The sequence below is a fragment of the Vespa crabro genome, chromosome 1 (genome assembly GCF_910589235.1).
Source record: "Vespa crabro chromosome 1, iyVesCrab1.2, whole genome shotgun sequence".
NCBI lineage: Eukaryota > Metazoa > Arthropoda > Insecta > Hymenoptera > Vespidae > Vespa > Vespa crabro.
Genome location: NC_060955.1, coordinates 19040387 through 19063642, shown reverse-complemented (window position 1 = coordinate 19063642; position 23256 = coordinate 19040387). Strand labels below are relative to the sequence as shown.

Here is a 23256-nt window from a genome sequence, read left to right as displayed (position 1 = left end):
AAATTTCAGATGTTAACAGAAGATACAGCTAGGAGTATCGGAATGTCCTCGTATTTTCCACACGTACGTAGAGTGTTTGTTGATATTTTACGTGCTTTAGATGTTCATTATGGTCGTCCATTGATGATGACAAGTACCCAAAATATGAATAAAGAACCAGACGAAATGATTACCGGTGAACGTAAGCCTAGAATAGATCTTTTTCGTACGTGCGTTGCTGCAGTGCCTCGTTTGATACCTGATGGAATGACTGGAGCAGAGTTAGTTGACTTATTGTCACGTTTAACTGTACACATGGATGAAGAACTTCGTGGATTAGCATATCAAAGCTTACAGACTCTAGCATTGGATTTTCCTGACTGGAGACAAGATGTTGTTCTAGGATTTACACAATTTCTTGCCAGAGACGTTCAAGATACTTTTCCTCAACTTGTTGATAATGGTTTGAGAATGTTATTACAACTTCTTACAAGCTGGAAAAATGCACTTATTAGTCCTAATATAAGATTAAAAGAGCAAACAATGGATAATACAAGATCGAATATACGACCGAATGTAGATACAACTATAAAAAGAAGTGAATCCGGACAAGTACGTATTAATATATTAATTAAGAAATAAATTCAATTTTATTAATATTATTTATTTATAGAAAGTAGAACCAATATCGTGCGTCTTTCATCTGGTTGAAGGATTTGCATTGGTAATGCTTTGCAATTGTCGACTTTATCCTCGACGATTGGCTGTACATATACTTCGTGAATTAAAATTCTTATTAAAAATATTGGGTGAGAATGAAATAATCGTTTGTCTGCTATGATATGTATATATATATATATGGTGGATAAATGAATGAGAAAAAATAAGATTTTTCCAATTGTAGGAACTCCCGATGACGATCAACCTGTTATCGATGTGATAGACGCTTGTTGTCCAACTGTTTTAGAAAAATGTTATCATATGTTACCACCAGCAGAAAAAGCAGCTGCTGCTTCTACATTTAATATTGATCTTCAATGGATAGCTGATAGAAGTAGTTGTGTTTGGACAGCAGGTACTTGACCGATTAGAATTTTATTAGAATTTTATTTAATATCGATTTTAATGTTATATAAAATTATAGGATTTCATGATGAAAATAGTACAAAAAGTTCATCTTCTTTGAATTTAAATGGGGCTGATCCATGGGGGACCTGTCTATTTGCATTTTTGGAAAAAGATAGAGTACTTACTCAATGTTCCAATGCCGTTGCTCATTCTTGGCCTATTGTTTTTACAAGAATAAATTCCTTATTTTCGGTAGTCGATCCTACGTGAGTTGAATCTTATTTCTTATATGCGTTTATTAATTTTCAAAAATGACACGTGTCGTTTCTATTTTAGACCTGTCAATGATAACAGAGCTTCGCTTTTACGAAGCTCAACTACAGTACGAAAGCCAGTAAACGAAAGAGATGTCTACATGCACGTTTGGAAAAATTATTTGACTTTTGGATACAGAGTTGTACCACCTGTTCCAAGTCCTGTTGTTCGTTGTGCCAGTCCAGATCTCAGTCTCAGGTAAATTAATGCATATATTTTTGATTAAAATATTCTATAATTACTTTCTTATATCATATGATGATGTTGCATATACGTTTTTCGATGAAATGTTGGGGATGGATATATATATATATATATATATATATATATATATATATATATATATAATGGTTAGGTTTTTAAAAATATCATTAAGTATAAGTGTATACGTAGATTTTTTATTCAATAATATAATACGATATACTTAGATGATTAATTTATATAAATTAATAATAATATTCTCAGATTTAACTGTACGGTTCTTACGGTATACGGTTGTTTACAACGTTGCTTTATGTGTAGTTATTAAAGGGTGAAAAGATATAAATTTTAACTATTATTAATTGGTATCAATTGGTGTTGGATCATGTCTGCTTATGTCTGTCGTGAAATGGAAAATTTCTTTCTTAATTCTATTTTCTGTATATTTATTTATATTTCTCTTATTAAGATTATATCACATTGTTGATTAGTTATATTACTTCTTCTGGCACGTATATCAATCCTAATCTCTTTTATGTCTTATGCAATGCAAAAACTTCAAGAGGTATTGTTTTGAAACGTAACATGCTAATGATAACATGCACGTTCTCTGAAATCCTGTCAAAGCACCAGATAGCAAAATTAACTTATTAAACTTTCGTCTAAACTAGCACCAATTTGTACCAATGTGCGCTTTGCATTCGGGAGCGGGGGGTTTAAATTTTTTGCATATATACTCTTATATGCGCACATTGCTTTCTTTTTCTGCAACGATACACTTTGCATGTTATCTGTTATTGTTTCATACATGTATGTACACATCTGGGACTTAGAATAGTAGTTTCTGAGCAGTAAATAACATTTGATACAAGGAGCATTGGTGGTACACTGTATTGCATACTCTAGTGGTCAGCATACGGTGGAGTTTGGTGTGTTGTGCATGAGTAAGGAGTTGAGTCAGAGCCTGGAGAACCTCGGTGGGGCGCAGACCCTGCCGGGCCGGTTCTCAGTTCCGTCCATTTCCGGCATCTACATCAGGCATAAGCGGACCAGGTGAGCCTAATTTGAATCAGTTGTAAACGACCATGTTTAGATGTCACTCAGAATTAAACGGTCATTGGTAATTTCCACCACATTTTACCGGAATTTTTACTTATAAGGCACAATGTCCATATGCTTTATAAGAGTTTCAGCTTCAAGCAGGTTCCTTCTTAGTCCAGTCACTATACTTTCTCGCGATATAAGCACTGTCCATGTCTTGTCTGATGACCGTTCCCGATCGTTAATCGCGTTAAATCCAATTCGTTTGTTCATGTCATTGATGCATTGTATATATGTACAAAAGATAAATGATAAATTGATTTAGCGAAGAATTATAGTAAGACCATTTTCGTAGCTCTTCACCGGATAGTCTTTCCGCCGAAAGAGGTGATAACAAATCACCTGGAACAAATGCGAGCCCCGCGGCTCTGTACAAATTAACAGTACCTCTTTTGCGATGCGAGGCAATTGATGTTAGAGATGCTGCTGTACAAGCTATCGGTAAAGTAAATGCCGATGCTTTAAAGTGAGTATATTTTTTTATTAATTTCGCGTTTATTTAAAAAGTTTCGAGTATCAATTTTTTACTATCTACATAGAGACTTGATGGAAGAATTAGTTCCCTATATACGTGAAGCTGTTGATCGCAAACAAGAAAACATGAGACGTAGAAGACGAAGAGATGCACTTAGATTGCAGTTAGTTCGAGTTTTGGAATTGATTGCTGAATATGGAACATTTGGAATCTGGTTTGTTAGGAAATATTTACTCTCTCTCTTAGACATAAAATTCAAAGAATCTCTCTATATTGATATCTTAAAAATTCTTTTAGTCCCGCCGTTTTAGATCGCGAAACACAATCTCTCCATCCAACATTTGTTGAGTATATAGATGGAGCGCGTATTTACTTAGAAAATGAAACCGATAAAGAAGCTCCAGCAGTGAGGGATATTAAATTACACTTTTGTAATTTTATAAGAAAGATGATAGAAAGTTTTTCGTGTGAGTAATATAGTTGCTTTGTTGAGCACAACGAAAAGTTAAACGTTTATAGAAAGTTTTCTGTTGTTTTCTGTTTTTCTTTTTTTTTATTTTCTATTTTTTTTTTTTTTTTTTAGTGGAAACGTGTCACAGTTTATTGAAGAGGGATTTAAGACGGAATTTATTTATGCTCTTTGCTAGTTGGGCTGGACCTTATGGTAGACCTCTCACAAGTGTATCGTCTTTACACGAAGAAGAAAAGACATGTACAGAATTACAACTTTCAGCATTACAAGCTATGAGTGGTTTATTATGTTGCGGACCGTGTTTCAATCCGCAGTCACTTTCCGAGGAGGGTGCGATATTATATCAATGGTTAGATTTATTATTAGCTAGTAAGGATGAGAAGGTAGGTTTCAAGGCGATATTAAAGAATTTAAGGTCCTTAGATTTTTGGTTACTTATTTCTATATATTACTAATGTACTTTAGATTTATGCTTTGGCTCGTGAAACAGTTGTTCTATTATTGGAAGGAAATCCTGATATTGGTGCACTTCTTGATTGGGTAGTCGATAGATGTTATACAGGCGCTCCGCACGTGGCCGATGGTTGTTTCCTCGCATTAGCAACAATATTTAGTGCAAGGTTTGTTTTATTACATATATTACAAATTAAAGATATCAACGATTCATGAAATATAGATTTTTATATAATTACTAAAAAGTTGAGTATATAATACAATATATACATATATTTTATAAATAGAATAATATTTATTAATCATTACTTTTGGAAGAAATGTATAGAAGACTTTTCAAACGATAAATAAGTTTAAATAGTAATTATATTAGGATAGAAGTCCCTGTTATAAATTATGTGAAAGCATAGGCTTAAGCAGATCGTATCGTGTGTTAATAGGGAATATCCTTGTGATCATTATACAAGTATCATTAACGTAACTTTAATGAATACTGGTTGTCCTCGTGCACCGGTTCATGACGAGGCTCTTCAACTCCTTCAGCTATTAGATCAAAGATTCTTTGGAAACGTGGGACCATTGCCAGCCACAGAACCCGAAACTGGTACGTACATTTTTCTTCTTTCTTTTCTTAATTATATTTTTCACTCCTTATTCTTTTCCATGTCTTCTTTAAATTCTTTAGAAAATATTTGCAATTCGTGATTGTTTTGCCACGATTTAGTAAACATAGGTGCTTTTTGACGGCTCGTTAAAGTATTATTGCGAGCTAATTCTGAAACTGATGATTATTTATTTATTAGCATTTTTATTAAAGATGAAATTAGTATTAGACATATTTATTAATATCTAACATTTTTTATTTTAATTATTTATATGCATTTTTTAATTTACCAATATTTCCATGATTTGATATGCGCCCGGCAGCGTCATTTTTTCCGTGGGAACGCCGTAAAAACATACGAATCATTGCACTGCGAAAATTTTGTCCGGTGGTACAATAAAGAATGAAATTTATTCCAAAATTGGTGTTGAAAAACAAGTTGCACACCTGTTGCGCCAACTCTATCGATCGCGGTGGATTGTTGTCCGCCTGAAAATCACATACATTATTAGTGTTAATCGTTGTTATGAAATTATACGTTCTTATCACGATACTCATATCAATAATAATATTATTCAAAAAGAGTAACAATGTTAACTAAGTATGTGCATATATATTAAAAACAAACATATTCGTAATATAATGTCTTAGAATTTTTGCAAGTTTCTCTCAGATATTTCATTTAGATTATCTGTCGAGAAAATATGAATTCTATTCGATGAAAATCAATGGAAAAGTACTTCAAATCTTTTCAAAAAAAAAAAATATATATATATATACATATATGTACATATATAATATACTCCAATATATGTACCTATATTATGAAACTTATTGTTACGAACGAAAAAATAGAAAATGATATCAAGTGGAAAAATGAATCCATGAGTGAATCTCATGCAATACATATACAGAAAAAGAAGAAATCGCAATTCAAAAGAAATACGTACGTATAGAAAAGCATGTACTCTGATAGCGTAGGCCGGCAGATTGAGACAGAGAAAAACTGTGGATACGATGAGAAGCATTTTAGTGATTTTACTTTGAGCGAAGGTATTTCGAGGACTTTGAGAACAGGACATTTGATCCTGCGAAGCCCTTGATTCGGTAGTCAGTATTCTCCTTACTTTGGCGAGTCTATAGATAGCACGTGCGATGAGTATATTCAATACGACGATTACGGTAAAAGGTACAACGAAAGTTAGTATCGCGTCGATCGAATTGAAAATAGTCGCTGAGGACTCCCAACCCTCAGCGACAAGACATTCCGTCACATTTTTTGTATTTGATATTTTTAAACGAGGACTCGAAAACCATAAAGTTGGACTACACGTCATAATACCAAGAACTGTCAATCCGATGACTACGGTTTTTGCTCTAGCCACTGTACACATGGATTGACGATGAAAAGGATATTGAACAGCGACGAATCTTTCGACGGTGAAGGCTACCACAAACCAAACACTCAAAAAACTACAAAGTGTTGTTAGGTAGATGAAGAATTGACAGAATCCTTGCTCGTTAAAAATACCAATATTCACCATATTCAACCATACCACAAAAACTGATATTAAAAATCCAGTGTCGCTTATAGCCAATGCTCCTAAATATATACTTGATGAGGATCGTCGTAACTTTGTACCGAAGAATACACATACGGATAGACAGTTTCCAAGAGAACCCAAATATACTAATATCGGAGTATAATACAGTTGTATCCCTCTTAGGATCGCCTCGGTCAGATCGGTTACTTCAACCTCTTCCTTTGTCTCTGTCATTATTTCTTTTCGAATAACTTTAAGAAATCTTTTGTCCTGGAACAAATATCCAAACTGATTTGACGATGATCGATCTTTCAGAAAGTTTTTTCTGAATGTTCATTGCTCGTAACACCCGATTGATCAATATTACATATTTTCTTTCCATTTTGATAATTCTAATATAATCTTCTTGGTTTTATTGCCTTTATAAACAAAAGAACAAAGAAAATTAAATTTCAATTTATAAATTTTTCTACACTCAGAGTTATCGGAAATTTTACAAATTCTATCTATAAATTCATCTTTTTATAAGTTATAGCGATATGACAAAAAAGAGAATATATCGATCTATTTAAAAAAAAAAGAATCGCAGAAAAAATTTCCTTTAACATTCCGAGATAAAAATTTTCTCTAGAAGAATTTATCGTCAATCAAAATATTGTCCCTTTTGAATAAAATAATTTCTTTTTTAACATTCTTCCATGTAATCGAAGACAACGAAGATATTTAAGTTTCTCTGAGGACACTATGTATTTCTTGGCACATAATATCACTTTTTAGTAACAGATGACACGGTTTAAATCGATTCTAAGCTTATCGACGATCAAACTTTTATAGCGTAACGTTAAAAATCAAAGTAAACACTAGACTTTGATGGATGTTGTTTTGGATTTCTTTCTTTTTTCTTCACACTCTTTTTCATATAATACGTTAGTGTATTTCGCAGTAGATAGTAAAACACTCATTGTCGGTTTAAAGTATAGACAAACTAGAAAGCGTTCTGGAACGTATCCAAGTTCTTTTAGACGCCGATGACGAGAGTACGACTTTACTTCGGCCCTTTCAAATATTGGCAACGTTTCACCCACGTAAAGTTCGATTTATTCCACCATGAGATATATAAGGAGTGGTATTTTTAATGATATTTATCTCTCGTCGATGTTTCTTTTTCTTCTTTTCTTTTCTTTTCTTTTTTTATTATTATAAAAAATTTTAAGATCTAAAAAGATTCACAAAAAGTTCCAAATCCTTTTCAGATAAAAATAGAAGAAAATATTCGAAAATTAGTACTAACTCGAAAGAAGATAAAATTGTGAGGCCGCAATTTGTTCTCACACTTTTCACGTCCGTCGGATAAAACATTCATTATCGAAAACTATTGTTTGTTGAAGTTTTCATATTAATATTAATTTTACTACACTTTTCATTTAAAAAATAATTCTTTCTTCGTTAAAACCAACACACGCGACACGTGGAATCGAAAGAAATGAAATAGAAAATCTTTTAATAAAATTTTTTTTTTTTTTTAATCGTTTAATTCCGTTAGATCACAAAAATTATATGATTCTATATATATGATTATATATATATACTCTATATATATATATATATATATGACACTATCCGGGGTTTTTTATGATAACAATCAATGTAACTCGATGTTAATGAGAACGCGAATTTAACGAAAGGATTTTTTCCTTTGATCTGTCCTAACAAAGGTCTTTTACAAACGGTGAAACTTTTAACAGGACGGCGCTCCATCTATTTCTGCTACGCGTCGCTACGATTCATTCTTGATAAAGCCCGGTGCATCCAACATTCTGGCTTCTGCGCATCGTTGCGCCGGGACAAATTTCCCCTTCATTCCTCGATCTTCAAGAGTCTAAGCCATCTCTGAACTTTTTTTACTTTACGAATTTGTTAACCATTTCGTCTACCATCGATTAGTTTTAATAATATCTTTTAATAATGCGCAACACGCATGTAACAAGTTATTTTTAAATATTATTAAAATCTCCTTTTTATACAATTCATTTATTTACTATAATTTTATTTAATCAAAGGATATCATAACAAAGTGTTTCTTCTTAAGGATAAGAAATGTATAGGAAACACAGACAAAGGTATTTTATGTAACATTTATATTATATAATTTTATGATTTAACAAGGAATTACATAATTCATTGGTAATTTATTATTTATTTGTTATCAGATAATTAAATAATAAAATATTCCTTTTACGATTAATAATGTTTGATTAATATCATTCGAGAATATTTTTTATTCTCTTAAAATCTTTCATTTCACGTGAAAGATCTTCTTATGTACTTTTGTTTTACGAATTATAATATCAACTTCTTTGGAATGTACTTTGGTATTATATACTATGCAAGGATATTATTTTACTTTTTCGACAAATATTATTATCATCCATTTATGAGATAGATTTTAATGAATTATTTTTTCTTTATGAAAGTATTACTCTCCTTTATATTTTTCGTCAAAATTTTAATTCATACTGATTTTATTATATTTATGTAATAATAATATAACGAATTTTATTTTCAAATATTGAAATTGTAATTCAATATTTTTAGATTACACATAACATTATTAATAATGAATTTTTATTGCGTGTTACGTACCATTGTACTTTAAAATTCGAATATAATCTTTTAAAACGTGATAAGAATTTTTATCACGTTATGCGTTCCATATTATTTAACAAGTTTGAATATATAGAATTATAAGACGTGATAAGTATTTGATTGTTTCGTTTTATAGGTCAGGAGGATTTAGCTGCAAGCTCGACCGCTACTGCTTCAGGAGCAGTGCAACAATCGAATCCCACGGCAGGTGTATCTTCAAGTGGCACTATTCGAGGTGGTACCCTCGATGTTTTACTTTCAACTACTTATTGTCGTAGTCAAATGTATCTGTCACGTCAGCTGGCCCAATTGCATCCAGAATTGACGATGCCTATGTTCAGCGGTAAGTAATCTTGCGATATAAATATTGAAAAAAAAAAAGAAAGGAAAAATAACTTATCTTCTTAACATGAAACTTTAATCATTTATCTGTCAAAATTTTCCCTTCTTTTTTTCTTAGAAGTTTTGCGTAAAAGTCGATAAACTTGTTAATTCGAAATGATTCGAAATCTCGTCATAAGTACGCGTTATCAAAGAGCAATAAATATTCTGTTAACTATGTATCTACAGCAATAGCAGATGTATCGGCATCATTTAATTATCAGTTAGTGATATATGTCGAGCTATCAAAAGACAGCTCGAATGATTCTCTACATCGATGATTATTCATTGCTAAAGTTAAATGAAACAGATCGCTTTTTGAAAAGTTTTGAAACTTTGTCATATACATAGAAAATTTTATAAAAACTCTTCGACGAAATTTAAAAATGTCTATATTATCATTGAACTTGATCAAATGTTACAAATTAATGACGTTAAGCAACTATAAGAAATACTATGACGTAAAAAGAGTCATTATGTAGTTCCGGTTTCAGTTGTATTTATAGTGTATTTTCGGTTTCAGTTTCATTATACATACACCTAGCTCGTTATAATTATATTTGAAATTTTAGCTATATTTATAGTATAACTAAAATAAGTTTTCGACGGGTGACATTTTCTAAGCCGTTTTACTTGTTTTACTTGTTTTACTTGTTTTACATAATATTTGTTTGAAATGCGTAATAACGCAAAATATTATTCGGTCTTATAATTCCTCTGAATATCGTATCAAGTATCCGTTAACTTGGTATCATGCTACGCTTTAATATATGTAAGTCCAAAGTGTCATGCACTTTGTTAAGGGGTGAAGGTTGGGAAATACATTCTCAATCTTTTCTAAGAATTATAACCGCATTGCGAATTTTTTATCATGGATAGAACAATTGAAAGTGTTCTGTTTAGAATTATTTTAATTAGTATTGAAAGAAAAATGTGAAATTGGTAGAATATCATTGATTTTAATCATGCAGCATTCTTTGAAGGAACGAACCGGCGAATATGTTCTTTTTTTTTTTTTGTTTCTGTTTTAAAGAATATCATATTATCTTTAAGGCTATCATTTTTTATCTCTTTCTTTGTAATTAAATTTCTATTTCATTTATTTTTTTAGTCTTCTTGAATACAAATTTATTTGAAAACATTGATCATATTTGATCTTTGGATTCGTACGATAATGTACATCCATTTTTGATTAAAAATCGATAGGGTATTTCTCATTCTTATGTTCTCTCTCTCTCTCTCTCTCTCTCTCTCTCTCTCTCTCTCTCTTTCGATCAAAAGAAATTAGATTATTTGCTCCCCACAGAGGTATTACGAGCCTACGACCCTTTTGTTCAATTCTAAGAATACCGATCTGCGATGTATTTGTGCTTGCAATAGATTTTTCTCTTTACCTTTCTGTGTGTTCTCACCACCAAGTCAAGTTCCAATTTAAACGTATCATTCTCATCATCGTATGTCAATTTCAACCTGTCCTATTCTAATCATCTCTTTCGAGACGCGCCAAGCTATTGTTAAATTGTTTGCATTCTTGTCATAATTGTCGTTCTAAAATACCTTTAATGTCGGAACAAAACAATCGAAATTATTCTCTTGATATATATTCATATCTGTTAATTTATTCGTAATTCATTCGTTTACAACCAAAAATATGTTCTACTGATTGGTATCGATATAATGTAGATTAGGATTAATAATTTATATGTATTGAAAGTAGAAGTCTTTTTTTATTAAGGTCTACATTCAACGTCAAATTTGTTCAACTTTAATAGAAATTTTCATTTAAAATTATCGGGAAATCGTAAATTATGAATATTTAATGATATGACCTACCACGTTTTTCATTGATATAAAATTGATAGATGTATTAAATGGAGGATAAAATAAATATGCGACGTTCAAGTCAATATCATTGTAACATCCTCTATGACGATATGAAATTGCGTTATCTTTGAACGTGGAAATGAAGTAATTAAATTCAGTCCCGGTTATGATTGTATTAATAATGCAGCTGTAAATTCAGAATGAAAAAGAAAACTACGATGTATGTATGTATGTATGTATGCAAATAAAATTCGTAGGGGACTGATTCGGAAGATTAATTAATTAAATGGATACAATAAGAGAGATTGTATAGATATGATAAGTGATTGAGAAATTCAATTTTATATATTCGATAATCATTCTCGTTCATTAATTTATCTTCGAATAACGAGTCTTATTATGTTTTACATTTATTTAGATTTTTTATGATATTGATAATCGAAAATTCACGATAACGAGTTTAACAAATTGAATCGTATGTACGATATGCGTATCCTCGAAACGATATGTACAGGATAACTTTATTATTTATTTTCTTCGATCTATGGGAACGTTAATATAAAATTACTATTTGTTTCAGAGATCACGCACAGGTTTCAAACAGCACGCCGTGAAGTTCGACAACTGTTGCTTCAGTATTTATTACCGTGGCTACATAACATGGAATTAGTCGATCCCAATGTACCACCCCCATCAAATCCTTTAAGTTATTATCAGGTAAAACAATATTGCTTTTAAGCACGCATAATTCTCTTTAACATTCACGAGGATTTCATTCTGATCATAATCGAATCAAAGCCATGTAATCCCAAAGAATTCTTGACAATTATTTTCGAAAGTGACGACGAATATAATTTATGAAACTATACATAATTAAATTCCTGTTCCGAAGAACGTATCACTATCTAAATAGTCTTTTAGCAACTTGTTAAATGAGATATGCCGATGATTTTGAAAATTTATGCATTTCTGCGAAAATTCTGAGTGGTTTTCATTTATCGAAATGGGGGTTGTAATGGATTAATATCGAGATAAGATGAATTTATTGACCATATCTCGAAGTGTGTAAAAGTATAGGATATAGTGAAACGCATGTTAGTCGATTATAGCATTGATAAGTAGGAATAGTATTAAAAAAAAATAATTTTGTAAAATATTATTAAAAATAATCCATTGGAGGCGCCGGGTATCGATCCCGGTACCTCTCGCATGCTAAGCGAGCGCTCTACCATCTGAGCTACGCCCCCAGTGATATACATTTCTTTGAGGACTATTATGATCGACGAATGTGATCTACTTTTGGTGAAAGGTGTAAATGACAAAAAAAAATGTTAACAACAAGAAAAAAAACAGTATGAAAAAAGATACTTGGAGGCGCCGGGTATCGATCCCGGTACCTCTCGCATGCTAAGCGAGCGCTCTACCATCTGAGCTACGCCCCCTTGTGCTGTATGTTTTTATAAATAATATTTCTTCTCTTCAAAGCAACCCCTTACTAGAATAAATTTTATATCTTCAGTTCGTAGTAGATATATTTTTCATTTCAATAATGTAATCTTGCCGTTATTTATTTGCTTAAATATCGCCGTTAATCATAAGCAAAAAAAAATCTCATTTTATTTTATAAAATGTATTTTTATGTGATTTAGGAGTTGTTTGACTTAGCATTCTGCTATATCCTTGATTTATTTTATGATTAATTTAATTAAAAAAATTGTAATCGTAGCTAAGAATGAATAAATCTTTTGATTAGTATAAGATATTACATACGTTTGCACTTTATGATGCACTTTTGCTTTTAAGTAGATTATTTTTCTATATAAAAATAATCTTTTAAACGATTAAGATCGAAGGGGGCGTAGCTCAAATGGTAGAGCGCTCGCTTAGCATGCGAGAGGTACCGGGATCAATACCCGGCGCCTCCAAAATTCTCTGTCTCTTTTTGTTTTTATTAAAATTTAATAAAGAATGTCAAGATATTGAAAAATCTCCGTGAAATTGACTGTGAACGATTATTCTGATTTTGTTTGTTTGTTTTTTTTTTCTTTTGATCAAAACGTTTGTAAATGTTCATACGTATAAATTACTTTTGTTAAAATTGACGGGAAACCTTTTGAAATGTCAGAATTCATGTTAAATGTCAAACACGGGAATACTTGCTTTGTTTGCATTTCAGACAAATTACACATGACTGATCTTATAGATATAATGCCCGCGATGTTTTTACGCACGCTTTGAAACGGCTTTGAAACACGAGAGGGATTTTTGTGAATCGATATGAAGTTATATACTTTCGTCTTTTTCTCTTAAATATCTTTTATTTTTATTAAACATTTATCCATCGAATTTATCTTTTTGATAATCAAGATTACCGGGGGTGTAGCTCATATGGTAGAGCGCTCGCTTCGCATGCGAGAGGTACCGGGATCGATACCCGGCGCTTCCATTAATTGTTTTAAAAAATTTTTTTTTTCAAAATGATTATATTGCTAATAAACCCTTAAAAGAATTCAATTTCATGAGAAAATATCGGGGGCGTAGCTCAGATGGTAGAGCGCTCGCTTAGCATGCGAGAGGTACCGGGATCGATACCCGGCGCCTCCAAATTTTTATTTTGATCCTTATTTTATACACATATATATATTATTTACCTTTCACCGAATGTAGATCACTTACGTCGATCGAATTGATCCGTCTTGAAAATCTGTAACAAGGGGGGCGTAGCTCAGATGGTAGAGCGCTCGCTTAGCATGCGAGAGGTACCGGGATCGATACCCGGCGCCTCCAATTGGGAATTATTTTTGGATCTTTTCTTCTTTTTTTTTTTTTTGTTTTCATTTATTCGTCTAATTAAATGTATAGATAAGGGCTTCTTAAACTTTTGTGGGTTGAAAACCGCTTTCAAAAGTTATAATCATGTTAATGATTAAATATGTTAATTAGTCTCATATATTATCCTATGAACTGGGATAATAGACTCATTACAAAGATTTTCCTTCTTTCTTAATAAAAGATTATATAAATCATTTTTCACTCTAATTAACAAAATATATCCCAAACTATCCATATTATATCCCAATTCTTCATTTTACGATTTATTTAGCTTTCAGTCTCGATACCAAGCGAGTAACTTTATTTGTTATCAAAATAAATTTCATACATCCGTATTCATGGATCGAAAATTCCATCGATAGATTAGTATTTAATGTTAGAAATCTCCGATTTAAATAATAATTGTTTTGTTTTACCCTAATTCTTTTTTGATCTAATTTTTTTTTGTTTTGTTTTATGATAGTATTACGCGAGTGAAATGATACGAGGTGGAGCACGAAGAGAAGGATGGGGTAGCGCTGAGGCAACAGAAATGGTACTCAATAACTTGTTCTACATCACAGCGAAGGTAATGTCATAGTACTTTAGTTATTGAAAAATTACAAGTGAATGAGAGATTAAATAGATCGAGTGGAAATAATGATGAATTATATAAACTTCTTTTTAAGTTTTCCGATGAACATCCTAAAGATATCGAAGAACTGTGGGCCACACTTTGCAGTTGTTGGCCAAACAATCTCAAAGTAATTATACGTTATCTTATAATTGTCTCGGGTATGGCTCCTCAAGAGTTACTTTCCTACGTAAGTATCTTATAATAATCAATAAGTTAAAACAAATTTGTATATATTGATATTGTATAAGTGCATTCGAAAGAATAGAAAAATAATAAAATGATTATAGGCCAAACGAGTGGTCCTTTACTTGGCCAGAGCACGACCTAATCGTCTTGTAGATGAAATGATGACCGAATTGCAAACTGTTGAGACTCTTAATTGTTTGATCGAGCGTACAGAAACACCACCTTTTTATCGGCTAACAAGCATGCGTAAGGCTTCGTCTCACAGTGATGCACCTACCGCGGATCCTGCTAATCCTCCGCGAGATTTGGGAGTTGAAAAAGGTACCATTCATACTAAACGACATTCTGGCGAGGATCCCGTTAAAACTGGGTATGAGATTTGTTTTTCTGTATCGAGGATATATACTTTTTTTATAATTTTTTTCATTAACACAATCTTTATAATTAGTTCCAAGTCCGATACTGCGTTACGTGCTCTCGCTGGATTTCAAACCCCAAGGGCAGAAAAAACTAGAACAGCAAGCGGGCCGCCAGTTCTTCCGGACGATTTGTCGACTCCTACGACGGAAGTCGAAGTATATTGTTAATCTTTTTTTTTTATGTTATGCTATATATATATATATATATATATATATATATATATATATATATATATATGCATATAGCTATAATATTTCTTTGCATGTACATGATTCTAGCTAACTACAGACGAGTCGTGTTATATCGCACGAAGTGGACCAGTTGGTTTGAGTGGTAAAACTCAATGCATTGGTGAAAAATTTGATATACCACAACCTCACCCATTGCCAATGCCAGAATACGGCGGATATTTTGCACCTTTAACCGAATATCTCCCTGACAGTTCTCAGCCTATAAGTGGCTTTCATAGGTATAACAATTGTTATATCATTAGATTTTTGATTCAGTTATCGTCCAAACATATTATGTAAGTTGTAGATCATAGGAATTCTTTATAATTCTAGATGCAACATAGCAGTTATGCTGCTCACCGATGTTGTTGTAGATGGAGTGCAAGTTGATTTGGCGATTCACGTCCCTTTGATGTTGCATATTGTCTTTTTGGGTTTAGATCATTCAAGACCACTTGTAAGAGATCACTGTCGCTGTCTTTTATTAAATCTACTAGTCGTTCTCGGTGATCATAGAGATCATCTTGGGGTGGCAAGAATTTTACTTGCCTCGAAGACCAAACAATTAGGTTTAGGTCTTCCTACCCCAGCTTTACCAGTTTTGGAACATAACTTTACTGAAGTCGATCCAGAATTTGACAGTTACCTGTATGGACCACCACCAGCACCTCCACCCACTACACCACCACACTCTTCTTCGCCACCACCATCCTGTACACCACCCCCACCACCTCCACCTCCACCACCGCTACCGCCTCCTTCATTTACAGAAACATCTGCATCTTTTTCTGCACCACCTCCTCCACCACCACCACCTCCCCCACCGTCTCTATTATCCTCAGCGAATGGTACACCTACTCATTCACCCGTTCCTATATCCGTGTCTTCTACTCCAATATCCATGAATCATGTATTTCAGCAACTCGTAGACAATTGCAAAGATTACGGGGGTCCTCATTCCTATGGTACAATATTTTTAATTCGATTCAACTCACGTAAATTCTTTGGATTTAGTTTTACCGATTTACGTTATCTTGATGTTAGATTCTACAGTGTGCAATAGTTGGCCACCAACATCAGGTACAGGCACAACGGTACCACCTGTGATAGTTACCCCAGAGGACAGTAATAATTGGGTTGGACCACAACCTGGTCCAAACATGCCTATTCAAGATGTTATCAAATCTTTGATTAACTTTCTTGCATCTAGGTATGTACGAAAGAGTCAATGATTTAACCAATGGAGTAATTTTTAACGACGTTGATTTGTTATAGAATAAATCAACCTTTATGGAATTATGAAGATATGACAGCTAAAGTATGGTGGGTTCGTAGTGCTGAACAACTTACGGTATTATTACGACACGTTTTAAGAGTATTCAGAGATTCTTTGCCTCATGCATTAGTAAGTCAAAGATGGGCTCAAATTGCCTTACAATTGGGATTGTCCTGCTCTTCGAGACACTATGCTGGACGATCTCTTCAAGTATTCCGTGCGTTACGTGTTCCTATCACATCACGTATGCTTTCCGATATTTTATCTAGATTGGTTGAAACGGTTGCTGAACAAGGCGAGGACATGCAGGTACATAGAGTGATCTATAATAATTTACATGCAATCACTTGTTAATTATTTAATCTTTATTTCCAAATGTGAAATGATTTCTTTTGTACAGGGTTATGTAACAGAATTACTCTTAACTTTGGAAGCAGCTGTTGATTCTTTAGAATCTGATTTTAGACCATTAGATTTTATGAAAGAAATATTTAAATCCACGCCAAATTTAAATAACAAAGATCCCGTATCAGGTATAGTGATCGGAGGAAAACGTAGTCCTGGAATAAATGGTTGTCCTACGGGACCACAAATTCTTTCTCATTTAAATCAAGGTGGACATACGAGAAGCACTAGTTATTCTGTCAGTTACTGTATGAAAAAATCAAGTGGTGGAAATACAGCTGTGAGCGAATTGAAAGGTTCATATCTTTGTCATTAAAAAGTTTTCTTCATTTTGATGTATCTCATTTCATTATTTGTAAATTTTTCTTTTTCTATTTCTTTTTTTTTCTTTTTTTTTTTTATAGAATTAGATAACAGAGGAGTTTGTAACAAATATCCAAATTCTAATCTTTCGAGATCAAGATCAGCACAATCTTTGAAATTATTAGGCGATTCTGCGACTCAAGACGATAAGATGACAATTTTAGCACAGCTGTTTTGGTTATCGGTTTCACTTTTGGAATCGGACTATGAACATGAATTTCTTCTTGCTTTAAGATTATTAAGTCGAGTACTTCATAGGTTACCGTTGGATCGTCCAGATGCTAGAGATAAAGTTGAAAAATTACAACAACAATTAAGATGGAACTCTTTTCCTGGAGTACATGCACTTATGTTGAAGGGGTGTACGAGTCCAAATACATATGAACCAGTTGTAACATTACTTTCACAGTTTACTCCGTTATTGGATTTACCGGTGGTTGATCCCACCCAAAGTTTAGCATTTCCAATGAATGTGGTTTCTTTACTTCCATACATGCTGTTACATTATGAAGATGCAAATGAGTTGTGTATAAGAAGTGCAGAAAATATAGCACAAGTAATTATCTTTTAATTGTTCATTATCTTTACATATATTCGAATATTGTTACATAATTTACACTATGCATCCGCTTATAGGTAAGTGCAGAAAAAGGGAAGAAATTAGAAAATTTGGGCACTGTCATGACTTTGTACAGTCGTCGTACATTCAGTAAAGAAAGCTTTCAGTGGACTAAGTGTGTTGTTAAATATCTTTACGATACATACGCTCATTTGAGCTTTGATATGTTAGCCTTTCTGGTCGAGGTATTAGAAAAAGGTCCAGGAAGCGTTGCGTTACCTGTACTCAGTATCATACACTGTATATTGCATTATGTTGATCTCGCATCGCAAGCAGCTCAACCGATCAACACTGAACTCTTGCAAGTTATTTCAAAATACGTTGAAGTAAGTTATTCTTTGTTAAAAAAAAAAATTTTTAAATAATGAAAAGTTGACTTCTAAATTCTATCTACGATTCTTTTAATAGGGACCTCATTGGAAGGAAGCACTTAAAATTTTAAAACTCGTCGTGACAAGATCTTCGACTTTAGTTGCACCACCGACATCAATGCATGTACCGTCATGGGAATCATCTTTGGCATCACCACATCCAAGCTTTACGGATACAGAAATATTTACTAAGAAAGAGTTACCTGGTAGGTTACTCTTACATTATTATATACTCGTTTTCTTGCATGCAGTAAATACGTAATGAATATAAATTTGATTTCTTTTTTTTTGCAACGCGGCATTTGCTCTCACTGATCGGATTACTTATTTATCAACACTCAGGTTGCGATAAAAATAATAACCATAATGTGTAGCTAGTAGTCAAATAAACTTAATATGATTTTTCTATAGAAATTTCCTTTTGAAAATTTCTTCTTGATTTAATTTTTACGCTGTTATTAAAACGTCTGTTTTCTTAATTTTTTATTTTAGATTTATATTTTTATTTTAGATTTATATTTACATATTTAAACATCGGGCGTTTTCAATTTCTTTTTTTTTTTTCTTTTTCTTACAACGATTTATACACATGCAATAAATTGATATAATTGTTACCATAATTTTATAACAGGCCGGACAATGGATTTCACATTTGATCTTTCTCAAACACCTGTGATTGGAAGAAGATGGTTGATACGACAGGGTAACGAAGAAAAGTCTTCAGGTTCGCCGCGATGTTCAATGTCTCTTTCACCGGCAGAAAGTACTGCCGTTTCTGGATGGAAAAGGCCTTGGATGTCACAGGTTTGTTATAAATGTTATTTTATATTTGTTAGATATGTAAAATAATATCTTGTATTCTGTAGGGTCGTGTTAGAGAATGTTTAGTGAACTTGTTAACAACGTGCGGACAAAGGGTAGGATTACCGAAGAGCCCATCGGTTAGTATTAACATTTTTATTATTTTGCATTTAAAACTTGATTTTCCCTCCCTACCAGCTCGATAGTTAATAATAGCTATTCCTCATGAAAATTCATTTCCATTATATCCTTTTTTAGGATGAACACATTAGTTCAATGACATTATATAGCAAGGTAAAAGGTTTTTATAAATACAATTCGCACCTAAAAGTGAAAAAGATCGTTCGAATGTCACGATAAAAAGAGAGAAAAAAAAAATAAGTCAATCAAACGTACACGCTTGAATGTAAATGTAGACACTTGCATATAGCAAAATTGAATCGATGCTTAGACACAAACATTGACTAATGATTGAACACGAAAAATGCACACAAGCAGAATAGTTTTGCCGACAATAGATATTAAAGGAAATAACAAATATTTAAATTCAATTTTTTGTAATCTTTTTAATAAATGTAATTGTATTCAAATGTAGGTGATATTCAGTCAAAGTTCTGACTTAATGGAGAGGCAGTCTTCAATGGCTTCATCAACCGAGGAAGTTTCTGGTGCAAATAATGATTTAAGTGGAGGTTCTCGAAGGGATGACGAACAATTTGGAGTGTTCAAGGACTTTGATTTTCTCGAATATGAGAGTGAAAGTGTCGAGGTAATTGAAACTGTTTTAAACGATTATCAATATTCGTGAAGAATTTTTTCTTATTTTTATTATACATTATAGGGTGAAAGTACGGATAACTTTAACTGGGGCGTTAGACGTCGTCCTCTCAGTGAAGGAGAGGAAAGAGAACCTAGTCTACGACAGTTTGAGGAAAGTTTGAGTGAAAAAACACAAACATCGAGCAAGCATACTACTAGAGTAAATATTTCAAAGATTTACGTCAGTTGTGTCGTATCAAAGCATAATAATATTATTACGATTAGCGTGGAGTCGCTGAAGAATCGTCTGACGATGAAGCTGGTTCGGAATCACCTTTGGACGAAGTACCTAGTGGATCTGGAACAGGACAAGAAGCAAACAGTATTCCAGGAATGTTTCCACCTTCTTCTCTTTCAATACCGAGTAGAACACGTCACGATTCATCTACAAGGTCTGACACGTCGTAAGTTTCTAAATAAGAGTTCTGACGAATTTTTTCTATAATTGTTTCGTTCATTTTCCTACAGTGGTTCCAGCGCAGGAGATCTCGGAGATGTGACACCTTGTAACGCATCACCGAATCTATCTGCTTTGATTCCATTCAGACAAGTCGTCAGAGATGACGCTGAAGAAATTTGGCGACAACAAATTCAAGCTCTGATCACTCAGGCACCCTTTACGACACTAGATTTTTTCCAATTATTAAGTAGAATTATAAGGGTAATTATATCGTTAATTCGTCTCTAAATAGATACGTAGTTTCAATGTTAGAGAACATTTTGTTCTTTATCTTCGATATTATTAGGATGTAAGCAGTAAATCTGTGGGTCTCACTCGGGAAGCATGCGCTCTATTATCCAATGGCAGTCCTGCTTTTAAACAATTAGGATATCATTTATCTAGTCATGCTGAACTACTTAGCGCGAAAGCCGAACCACCATTAGTTTGGTTCTCGCTTTCCATTTTCTCACATCAAAGATTGCACGAATCTTTACGTTTCGAAATGTTGGAGATACAGCAACATCTCGAAACGTTTCCTGACAGAAAATACCACGCTACAGAGGTAAATAATAATTTATAAATGAGTCGAGTTTATTTATCTTTTTTTAATTTTTAATTTTACTTTATCAACTTTTAATTTGATTACAGTGTTTGGAAGCAGTAAAAGCAACGAAAATACTTCATTCATTAGGTGGTAGTACAACGATGGAAGCTGGTTTTGAGGAGATGCTCTTGGACCTAGGCAGGACACTTTATAAGTTGCATCTTCAATTATTACTATTGATAAAGGCGTCGAACAAAATGTTGGGACTACTTATGATTGCCGCAAGAAACGTACAGATTCCTTTGCAAGATATATCAGCGGAAATAGCTAACATGAAGACGGCATTGAGCAGAGCTTTGGAAGAAAGTACGGAAAGTGAACGAGGTACACCGACTCCAACACCTAGTCCTAGTCCTTTGCCGGCTGTTGATGCCGTCGAAGACATGGCCAGAGTCGCTGAACTACTTAGGAATGCACGATGGTGTCCAGCTTTGGAAGCTGTACGATTACACAGAGCACAATGGCCTGGAGATCCTTTCCATGATGACGACGACGTAACAACAGCTGTCAACATGTATTGCAAACACTTGGGACAAGATAGATCTGGTAAGTTAATCGTTAGAAAAGTAACCGCTCCTTTCTTCGTCAAAATGTTTAATCTTCTTCTTTCTTTTTATATCTCGTTAGATATTTTCGTGGTCACCCGAACGGACGATGAAATGGTCGAAATCTTCAAAAAACTCATGAGGAGTTTATTTCAAGTTCTAACATCTGTAACAGATCTAGAGGCATCCGCGAAGTCAGCACGCGCACAGCAAGATCATTCTAATCATTCGAAAACCGACTGTTAATTTATAAGCATTTTAGTATTATTGACAACAACTTGCCTAAACGTATATAAGAGCTCTTACAAATTTTAATAACCTTATGGATGTATTGTGTAGTATAAATTAGAGAGAGAGAAAGAGAGAGAGAGAGAGAGAGAGAGAGAGAGAGAGAGAGAGAGGTGGGCAGAGAGAAACAAAAAAAAATTAATGGAAGCAAAAATACGAGATCGTCGTTTTTTTCTTATTTTATATTTTTTCTTTTCTTTCTTTTTGTCATGTCTTGCTTCTAATAACACAGAAATGACGTTAAAGATTATTTATGAGAAAGAACCAAAAATAAACGTACTAAAGTTCGAAAGATCTTGTATCGATTTATAATCAACAAAAATGATCAACATTATGACATATAATTTTCTATCATTGATTGAAGATTACGACTTGGAATCGCGTTTCAATATAAAGAACTTTGTTCGCCAGTTCATTAACACAGCGATTATGAAAGCTATGAGGATAATAAGTGATATGGTTTGTTAAAAAGCATATGTGTTTTCTTTTTATGAAATTAATCATGCAAGGGAACTCAATACTTTAGGACGACAGTTCTGATATAATAAAACGAAGAAATGCTATCGTCACTAGATCGCTGAGTCCTTTTGGTGTCGAATGGCACACTTGTGGTAGTATCAGTGTCAACAATATTATAAACAGTATTAAGAACGAAATGCAAGCATGGAATAATTTGCCGGTACATTTGATGATAAAAATCTAGCCAAAAAGTATAACGAAACATATCTTACATAGTTGATACACGTTTTAGGAGTTAAAAGATTGGATGTTCAATGTAGAATTCATTAGTCTTTCTGCCGGAAATAATACACATTATTACAAATATGAAGTAGTTTGGAGCGTACCTACAGAGTCATATCCTGAACCACAGGTGACAGTTACTGTATTGTTTGATATCGCTGTAAATTTCAATTACCCAGCGCATTATCCTGTCGACGTAAGTTTCATCCACTTCAAAGTATACCGATAGAATAAGATAAACATATGATTATAAGAAATTTTTTTTTACCTTAGGTCACGTATACTTTCGAAGCTTCTAAATTTGTCCATCGATTGGATATGATCTTTCAACCTAAATGGCTTTACGATATATTAGATATGAAAACTATAATGTTTAAATCATTTGATTTTTAAACAAAGACATCTCTTATAGGATTTAACAATAATTAAATATGCTAAACCTACGGACATCTGCATCAAAACTGGGGCATGATTTTTACGTTGCATTTTGAAAGTATACGTACCGTGCAAAGTGTCGTAAAAGTAAGAGTGTCAGATTTCTCTACGAACCAACACGACGAGCACGCGCCCTGCTAAACTCGGTTGCGCACCGGACGCCGGTTCACTTTGGTCGGTCAAACAATAGGAGCAGGTGA

At 33.2% G+C, this 23256-nt stretch overlaps 3 protein-coding genes and 6 non-coding genes across 20 annotated transcripts in view; 6 read left to right on the top strand and 3 right to left on the bottom strand.

Annotated features, from left to right (window-relative positions):
- LOC124428890 (protein furry) overlaps nucleotides 1–22172 on the top strand; it is a 28050-nt gene extending 5878 nt beyond the window's left edge. For 9 of the 12 annotated variants that reach the window (XM_046973529.1, XM_046973527.1, XM_046973528.1 and 6 more), the window contains 35 exons: nucleotides 10–591; nucleotides 653–788; nucleotides 884–1054; nucleotides 1124–1313; nucleotides 1384–1560; nucleotides 2470–2616; nucleotides 2960–3130; nucleotides 3204–3353; nucleotides 3437–3606; nucleotides 3723–3994; nucleotides 4077–4231; nucleotides 4505–4668; nucleotides 8995–9201; nucleotides 11644–11780; nucleotides 14359–14463; nucleotides 14564–14698; nucleotides 14799–15067; nucleotides 15146–15272; nucleotides 15396–15586; nucleotides 15681–16312; nucleotides 16392–16557; nucleotides 16623–16932; nucleotides 17024–17324; nucleotides 17433–17947; nucleotides 18028–18336; nucleotides 18419–18587; nucleotides 19013–19185; nucleotides 19248–19322; nucleotides 19778–19951; nucleotides 20024–20161; nucleotides 20227–20405; nucleotides 20470–20662; nucleotides 20748–21005; nucleotides 21092–21593; nucleotides 21675–22172. In XM_046973529.1, coding sequence (XP_046829485.1) covers nucleotides 10–591; nucleotides 653–788; nucleotides 884–1054; nucleotides 1124–1313; nucleotides 1384–1560; nucleotides 2470–2616; nucleotides 2960–3130; nucleotides 3204–3353; nucleotides 3437–3606; nucleotides 3723–3994; nucleotides 4077–4231; nucleotides 4505–4668; nucleotides 8995–9201; nucleotides 11644–11780; nucleotides 14359–14463; nucleotides 14564–14698; nucleotides 14799–15067; nucleotides 15146–15272; nucleotides 15396–15586; nucleotides 15681–16312; nucleotides 16392–16557; nucleotides 16623–16932; nucleotides 17024–17324; nucleotides 17433–17947; nucleotides 18028–18336; nucleotides 18419–18587; nucleotides 19013–19185; nucleotides 19248–19322; nucleotides 19778–19951; nucleotides 20024–20161; nucleotides 20227–20405; nucleotides 20470–20662; nucleotides 20748–21005; nucleotides 21092–21593; nucleotides 21675–21838 — 7914 coding nt within the window. In that variant the 3' untranslated portion in view covers nucleotides 21839–22172. Of the gene's footprint in view, nucleotides 1–9; nucleotides 592–652; nucleotides 789–883; nucleotides 1055–1123; nucleotides 1314–1383; nucleotides 1561–2469; nucleotides 2617–2959; nucleotides 3131–3203; nucleotides 3354–3436; nucleotides 3607–3722; nucleotides 3995–4076; nucleotides 4232–4504; nucleotides 4669–8994; nucleotides 9202–11643; nucleotides 11781–14358; nucleotides 14464–14563; nucleotides 14699–14798; nucleotides 15068–15145; nucleotides 15273–15395; nucleotides 15587–15680; nucleotides 16313–16391; nucleotides 16558–16622; nucleotides 16933–17023; nucleotides 17325–17432; nucleotides 17948–18027; nucleotides 18337–18418; nucleotides 18588–18723; nucleotides 18796–19012; nucleotides 19186–19247; nucleotides 19323–19777; nucleotides 19952–20023; nucleotides 20162–20226; nucleotides 20406–20469; nucleotides 20663–20747; nucleotides 21006–21091; nucleotides 21594–21674 lie in introns of those variants that run through there. The other 3 variants (XM_046973558.1, XM_046973568.1, XM_046973577.1) reach the window with 3 other exon arrangements.
- LOC124428995 (thyrotropin-releasing hormone receptor) lies at nucleotides 4666–7744 on the bottom strand. Its single transcript, XM_046973654.1, has 4 exons — nucleotides 7504–7744; nucleotides 5619–6482; nucleotides 4959–5157; nucleotides 4666–4845 (listed from the first exon to the last, which is right to left on the bottom strand). The coding sequence occupies exons 1-4, from the start codon at nucleotides 7573–7575 to the stop codon at nucleotides 4709–4711; spliced, it is 1272 nt and encodes a 423-aa protein (XP_046829610.1). The 5' UTR covers nucleotides 7576–7744; the 3' UTR covers nucleotides 4666–4708.
- Trnaa-agc lies at nucleotides 12238–12310 on the bottom strand. Its single transcript has one exon. It is a non-coding gene; the product is annotated as a tRNA-Ala (tRNA).
- On the bottom strand, nucleotides 12433–12505 carry Trnaa-agc. The gene has a single exon. It is a non-coding gene; the product is annotated as a tRNA-Ala (tRNA).
- Trnaa-agc lies at nucleotides 12916–12988 on the top strand. The gene has a single exon. It is a non-coding gene; the product is annotated as a tRNA-Ala (tRNA).
- On the top strand, nucleotides 13437–13509 carry Trnaa-cgc. The gene has a single exon. It is a non-coding gene; the product is annotated as a tRNA-Ala (tRNA).
- On the top strand, nucleotides 13595–13667 carry Trnaa-agc. Its single transcript has one exon. It is a non-coding gene; the product is annotated as a tRNA-Ala (tRNA).
- Trnaa-agc lies at nucleotides 13778–13850 on the top strand. Its single transcript has one exon. It is a non-coding gene; the product is annotated as a tRNA-Ala (tRNA).
- Nucleotides 22173–22213: 41 nt separating the features above from the next.
- LOC124431395 (A-kinase anchor protein 14-like) lies at nucleotides 22214–23014 on the top strand. The gene is made up of 4 exons (XM_046979308.1): nucleotides 22214–22339; nucleotides 22407–22559; nucleotides 22632–22817; nucleotides 22895–23014. Exons 1-4 carry the CDS (start codon nucleotides 22214–22216, stop codon nucleotides 23012–23014), a joined length of 585 nt encoding a protein of 194 aa, XP_046835264.1.
- The last annotated feature ends 242 nt before the right edge of the window (nucleotides 23015–23256 follow it).

Coding starts and splice junctions, on each gene's coding strand:
- LOC124431395 (XM_046979308.1), top strand. CDS start 22,214: ATGACATATAATTTTCTATCATTGATTGAAGATTACGACTTGGAATCG. Junction 22,560..22,631: donor AAGCATGGAATAATTTGCCG/GTACATTTGATG, acceptor TACACGTTTTAG/GAGTTAAAAGATTGGATGTT. Junction 22,818..22,894: donor CAGCGCATTATCCTGTCGAC/GTAAGTTTCATC, acceptor TTTTTACCTTAG/GTCACGTATACTTTCGAAGC.
- LOC124428995 (XM_046973654.1), bottom strand. CDS start 7,575: ATGAATGTTTTATCCGACGGACGTGAAAAGTGTGAGAACAAATTGCGG. Junction 6,483..7,503: donor ACAATTTTATCTTCTTTCGA/GTTAGTACTAAT, acceptor TATTTGTTCCAG/GACAAAAGATTTCTTAAAGT. Junction 4,846..4,958: donor ATCAAATCATGGAAATATTG/GTAAATTAAAAA, acceptor AATAATCATCAG/TTTCAGAATTAGCTCGCAAT.